Genomic DNA, 6284 nt, shown 5'->3' with positions numbered 1-6284 from the left:
AAACGCTTCCAAAGACGTGTAATTCTCTTAGTTCGCACTTTTGATAGTGTGTGACTGAGCCAAAGACGACAAACCAAATCATTAAACATGCTAATTCTTCTGTACATTCTCACAGGAGTGTGATAAGTCGCATCAACTCCCCGCATTGGGTGAGAAACCCCGGATTATCCCTCATTTGGCCCCGGGCTTTTGGCTGCCGAGTCGGGCTGGACCTGCAGGCCGATCCGCTGCTCACCGGTCGGACCAGGTGTCCAAATCCCTCAGGGACACGAACCAGTAACTCTCACCCTGAAGCTCTGCTTTGACTGTGGATTATAGGACAAACACTGGTATCTCCATAAACACACACACACACACACACACACACACACACACGCAGAAAGGCCAGACGCTCACAGCCCCGGGCCACGAGATTAGAGCCACTTTGACTTAAAACTCTCACCCAACACTATTTCTGTGTGATAAGGAGGCACAATTGAACACTGTTGTGGTTCTTAAAGAAAGCACTGTCATTAAAGGTCAAGCAGGAACAAATAATGTTGAAACAATACCAAGACTTAGAGCACAATATTGCTAAATATTGTTGACTTGTCAGCACTAAATTTGTCTTAATTTGTTTGGCGTAACCCTCCAGTACTGTTTTTATTTCAAAGAAATTATTGACCTAGCCTTTTATTTAATATTTAGTATTTTTAGGGGGTTTTATGGTAGCCTTCTTAATTATGCAGTAGCTATAATGAATGTATTCACTTTTTGAGCATAGATTGAATTAAATTAAATGTTCAACTTAAACGGTCATCAATCTTGAATGCTTTGGAGCAACAGACTTCAGTTTCGTCTCTTTTTAAAGACGACACTTTATGAAAAATATATATTTTCCAAAACACATTTTATCAAAGCCATAAATCTAAAAACAAGCTGTGTTTCAAATTTGAGGCTGATATCTAAAAAAATTTGTTTTCAGTGAGAATGTGTTTTGTCCGCAGTACCAACCGCTTCCACTAGAGGAAATCGTCTCTGATTAATTTCCAATCATGTCATATTTCCAATCAAATATGAGAGCACTTTCATACAAAGTTTCATACCATTCCGAAGAAGAAGTATAAAAATTCAACAACAAAAAAAAGAAATGCTACATAAAATGGTGGTTGTGGCGCAATGGATAAGACACATGCCTTTGGTGTGAGAGACCCGGGTTCGAATCCACTGTGAGACACCAATGTGTCCCTGAGCAAGACACTTAACCCCTAGTTGCTCCAGAGGCGTGCAACCTCTGACATATATAGCAATTGTAAGTCGCTTCGGATATAAGCGTCAGCTAAATGAATAAATGTAAATGTAAAATGTTTTGGTCAAAACCGGCCGTTAAACTTGTGCTGTTTTTACCCTAAGGAACAATTTCAACCTGATCGGACTCTTAAAGCTATTCTAACTGGTGTAAACCAATACAGACATTGATTTAGTCACAATGTAAATTTTTATTAAAATTAAATAAAATCTTTTCCACATTTTCCTGGTGATTTAGGCGAACACACACTCACAAAATAACACAATGTGTCTTAATTGTTAAATATAATTTATTTTATAACACACATACATATATATCTCTATATCACGAGTAAGCATGTGCACACAGCTAAAGGTGATGTTCTGGAGGACTTCTAACTACATTTATGATAGTGATGATAACAGTGTGGAACATTAGGGCACAATAGTTCAGAGACCCAGGAGGAAAACGGACTCAGAAAGAATGAGATGCAAAGATAACTTTCCACATGATGATAGTCATCAGCCGGTCTCATGATGTGTGTGTTATTGTGCGGCGGTGGCGCTCATGCGCAGAAGCTCTTTTCTGTGTGTGAGGATGATGTCGAAGCTGGACTGGAGCCGGTTCTGCTGCTCCTGGACCCGGTTCTGTAAGGTTCTGAGCCAGCGGATGAGTGCCAGGCGCCGGTACATGATCAGCTGGACCTGGTGCTTCTCCATCTCCTGCGCTTTAAACCTCTCTCGCTCCTGAAGAGTCCAAACCGCCTCCATGAGATCCGGAATCTCGGAGCACGGATCAGAGTCGGAGTCCAACAGTGACCCGTTTTCAACCAGATCAATGCTCTCTCGGCGCTCCGTCTTGGTCTGGTTTATCCCGGCGTTCCCATTTTCTAGTGCCGGACGTTCCCGGCAGATTTGGTCCCATATTGAATTAGGTCCCCCTATATCCGCGCTCTCCACGCTGAGTCGGGAAGAGCTTTCAGACCTGTAGCTAAACTCAAACTCTTCATCACTGTTAGCCCACCACTCCTCCTCTTCATCTTCATCCTCCACTTTCTCACTCTCTCCCTGCTCCTTCTCCTCATCCGTCTCTCTCCTCATCTCTTCATCGATCTTGTGTTCCTCGGCTCCGTCGGGAGGAACCCTGCCGCCCGTGTCGTCTCCGCTCTCGATCTCGGGAAGAGGCTCTAATGGACTCCAGCACGGGAGACGGGACAGCGGCGAGAGAGGACCGGATCCGTAAAACGACGGATCACGACCCAAGGCTCTCGGACGCACCTGATTGCGATTCTCATCTCCTGTTATCGGATCCTCATCCTGACCCAGGAAGTTAAAGTTCCCATCTTTATCACATCTCTTCTGACTGTTGCTTAACGTGGACGGTCCGACCGGAGCTTGACCTCCGAACACCGGGTTCATGTCCCGATCCTGCTGGAGCATCTTCAGCTTCGCTTGAGATTCGCTTGCTCTGGGAAAAGAGGAGAGAGAGAGAGAGAGAGAGAGAGAGAGAGAGAGAGAGAGTGATTTGACAAAAGACTCCGAACGCAAACTGATGCATTAAAAGTGCTAAAAGGCCACGAACACACAGCCAATAATATCTGTGGATAAAATCCCGAATGCATAAAATATTCAGAGGTGCAATTCCACGGCGTGTTTCCCATTTCAGCGACATGAAATATTCAGATGTCCTCTCGCAGATATAGTCCACTAATAACTCCTGTCAATCACAGTGCGCGTGCATGTGGCGCTGCTGAAGAACAGCAACCTGCGAGTCAGGGTCGCGCGCCTCAGGCGTAATCATTTAATGATTGAGGACATAAAATCTGCAATATTCCAATTCCGCCTCAGGATCAGGACTGGAAATTAGTGCTATCCTGAAAGTCGGTGTACATACGCCAGCTGTAATGTACGTGACGACGCCATTCGCGTGGAACTGACGCGTCGCGTTAAAATAAACGCATGAAGGAAATGAATGGATATTAAAGCACCAAAGCTCGACTCGCTGCACATAACGAGCAGAAGCGCAGATGTAGATCATCAGAGAAACGCAGAAGCCAAGAGACACTCTCGAGGAGCAGAACTGAGAGAAATAAAGGTTTGATTACGTAAGAGCGCGATCTCACCCCATCATACACCGCGCGCGTCCTCTCAGAGAAGAAACATCGCGGATATTATATTATATGCAGCTGTTACATAAATGCCTGATTGGCAACAACATGTGAATATCAGTTATTATAAGGCATTGTCTTACGGTTTGTTGTCCGTGTTTCGTCCGCGAATAAGAGACAGTGTCCTCCCTGTTTCCCCTCCTCTCCTGCTGATGCTGATCTCTCTCTCTCTCTCTCTCTCTCTCTCTCTCTCTCTCTCTCTCTCTCTCTCTCTCTCTCTCTCACACACACACACACACACACACACACACACACACACACACACACACACACACTCTCCCTCGGTCTCTCTTCCCATGCACTGCAGCGGAACACTGGACTGTGACTCACTTCCTAAACTGGGAAGGGACCGCATAACTGGAAACCACTGAAATGAGTGGAAAATAGTGTGAGAAATCTTCCTCAAGCAGAGCTTGTTTATAAAATGAGCGAGTAAGCGGATAAACTAAAGTTTATACCCTCAAAAGATCGTCAAAACTAACGATGGAGGGACTTATTGTTTTAATTATTATTATTAAAAAATATTATCTATCTATCTATCTATCTATCTATCTATCTATCTACACACACACACACACACACACACACACACACACACACACACACACACACACACACACACACACACACACACACACACACACACACACACACACACACACACACACACACACACACACACACACACACACACACACACACACACACACACAGAGTATATAGTGCCTAAAACTAACTTTTTGCCACACCTGCCAATAAAAAAATGTGGCCATAATTTAAAAAATATTTATATATATATATATATATATATATATATATATATATTTTTTTTTCAGAAATAAAACGTTTTTATTGTAAAAACAGTCAGTAATGACAGCAACATTTGATATACCAGTGAACATTCTCTATTCCAATTTTGACACTACAGCTAAAACTACGTGTCTAACTAATATAAATGTATTATTGTTTTTCTTTGTCTTTTGTCGTTTGATTAACATTAAAAACAGATGGCAGGATTATTAGGCTGCTGTCACTTTAAGAGCGAATGTGCAGATCTAATACACTGATACTGATACACACGTGTGTTTACTCTCTCACCTGTTTACATAGAACTCATAGAAATGTTACCGTCAGCTGGCGACTGACACCGGTTCAGTGTATTCGGTGTGTTTCGTTGTTAATTTTGTTGTATTGTTATATGTTTTATTTGAAACTACAGTTGACGGATAGCTAAGTGTGAGAGCCTGAGAGTGTCAACAAACACATGGTTTCCAGGTCACCCAAAACTAGCCCCCAGCCCAAATATTAAAACGTATAATATGCCAAATACATATTTTACAGTCACTATACGAGTTACTCACAATTCAATTTGAAAATCACTGTATAGCAGAGCCACAAAACTCATTTAGCACTACAAAAAATCTCAATACCAGGATTTCAAGTTAAAAAACCCTTTAATTATCATCAGCCTCAGCGACAGTTTAAAACAAGCCCAATTCTGCGGGAAAAACGTGGAAAACCCGAGTTACGTCAGATTTTCCCAGAAAGTGACGGACACTTAGTTTTTAAAAACATTACCACCTGAAAGTCATATAAAAAATCATCGTCAGACAACGAGATCATGACAACCATTTTACAAGCATGTTTATGTCCCTTAAAGGTGCAGTGTGTAATTGTTAGCGGCATCTAGTGGTGAGGTTGTGAATTGCACCCAACAGAAGTTATGGTGGCCAACAGGAAGTGATGTCGTCGACTGAGACAGCAGAGAGGAGCCAGTTAAACACAGAGGTTTCATTACAAAGATAAATGACGAAATTAGGTTTACTTAATTATTCAGTAAAACGATGTTATTGGGAATATTATTGTCACCTGTTCATCATTGTGTCAGTGTTTTATCCGCTGACTTTAGCTGAAGCTTCTTATCATGAAGAACAACATAGTGAGGAAACGTGTTTGTCCGCTCAGGGCCACCATAGAAACATGTGGATGTAAGCGGACCCGCGGTGTGTGTAGAGAGATATGACTCATTCTAAGCTAATAAACACATAACGCTTCATTAAGTAAGGTCTTTATACACCACTGAAAACACAGTTATGATATCACATTTCTGTCAACAGATCCTCCTGAATATCACACACTGCACCTTTAATGTTCCTGCTGTAGTTGTGTTGTTGTGGGTCTATGATGGTTTATCATGAGGCGCTGTGTGACTGTTCTGGGCTCTCGCACATCAGACAGACTCAGTGAGTACATTCCCCCCCGATCCCATGACAAGCGACAGAAAAGATCTTCTCTCTCTGTCCAACAACATCCCCATTCAAGTGTGGCAGCTCCAGGCTGTCTGCAGTCTCTCCCCCTTACATCTCCTCATAATAGCCCCAACACATGAAAAATACATCAAATAAAGAGCGCGCCCGCGGCCTCGTCACATGGAGAACCATCCACATCAAGCAAACAATCCAGGGAAGAGCGGGAGTGAACGAGGAGGAGCGGGAGCGGAGACTGAACATGAAATTACAGGATTTTCAAGCACTACCGTACTTTTTTGGATCTCTCTTATCAAACTATATCTTTATTATCGTTCAAATTCTAGATAAAAAGATAAAAAATAATAAAACATAATGGTCCAAATAAAGTGCAGCAGATGCAATAACTGTGACTTTAACCATTGAGAAGATACTATGACAAAGATATCGCTTTCTTATTCAAACTGATTTTTCCCCTCATGAATATATGATTGAGCTGAAGAATGAAAGTTGTATCAAATACTTGGTTATTAATGAGCAATATCACACTCATAGTCATGTGAAAGGCCTCTATATCTCTATCAGACGGGCTGCAGTGTTCATT

General features: G+C 42.3%; 1 protein-coding gene across 2 annotated transcripts; it reads right to left on the bottom strand.

Moving 5' to 3' along the window:
* Positions 1-1559: 1559 nt before the first annotated feature.
* On the bottom strand, positions 1560-3669 carry c19h1orf216 (chromosome 19 C1orf216 homolog). Of its 2 annotated transcripts, none has more exons than XM_082185612.1 (2): positions 3518-3669; positions 1560-2734 (listed from the first exon to the last, which is right to left on the bottom strand). In XM_082185612.1, the coding sequence occupies exon 2, from the start codon at positions 2704-2706 to the stop codon at positions 1813-1815; it is 894 nt and encodes a 297-aa protein (XP_082041738.1). In that variant the 5' UTR covers positions 2707-2734; positions 3518-3669; the 3' UTR covers positions 1560-1812. The 2 variants fall into 2 exon arrangements, with proteins under 2 accessions (XP_082041738.1, XP_082041739.1); XM_082185613.1 differs by having other exon boundaries at positions 3390-3529.
* Between the last annotated feature and the right edge of the window lie 2615 nt (positions 3670-6284).

Source organism: Leuciscus leuciscus (genome assembly GCF_965113295.1).
Source record: "Leuciscus leuciscus genome assembly, chromosome: 12".
In the NCBI taxonomy this organism is placed as follows: Eukaryota; Metazoa; Chordata; class Actinopteri; order Cypriniformes; family Leuciscidae; genus Leuciscus; species Leuciscus leuciscus.
The sequence above is the reverse complement of the archived record's forward strand: the minus strand, read 5'-3'. Positions and strand labels throughout refer to the sequence as shown.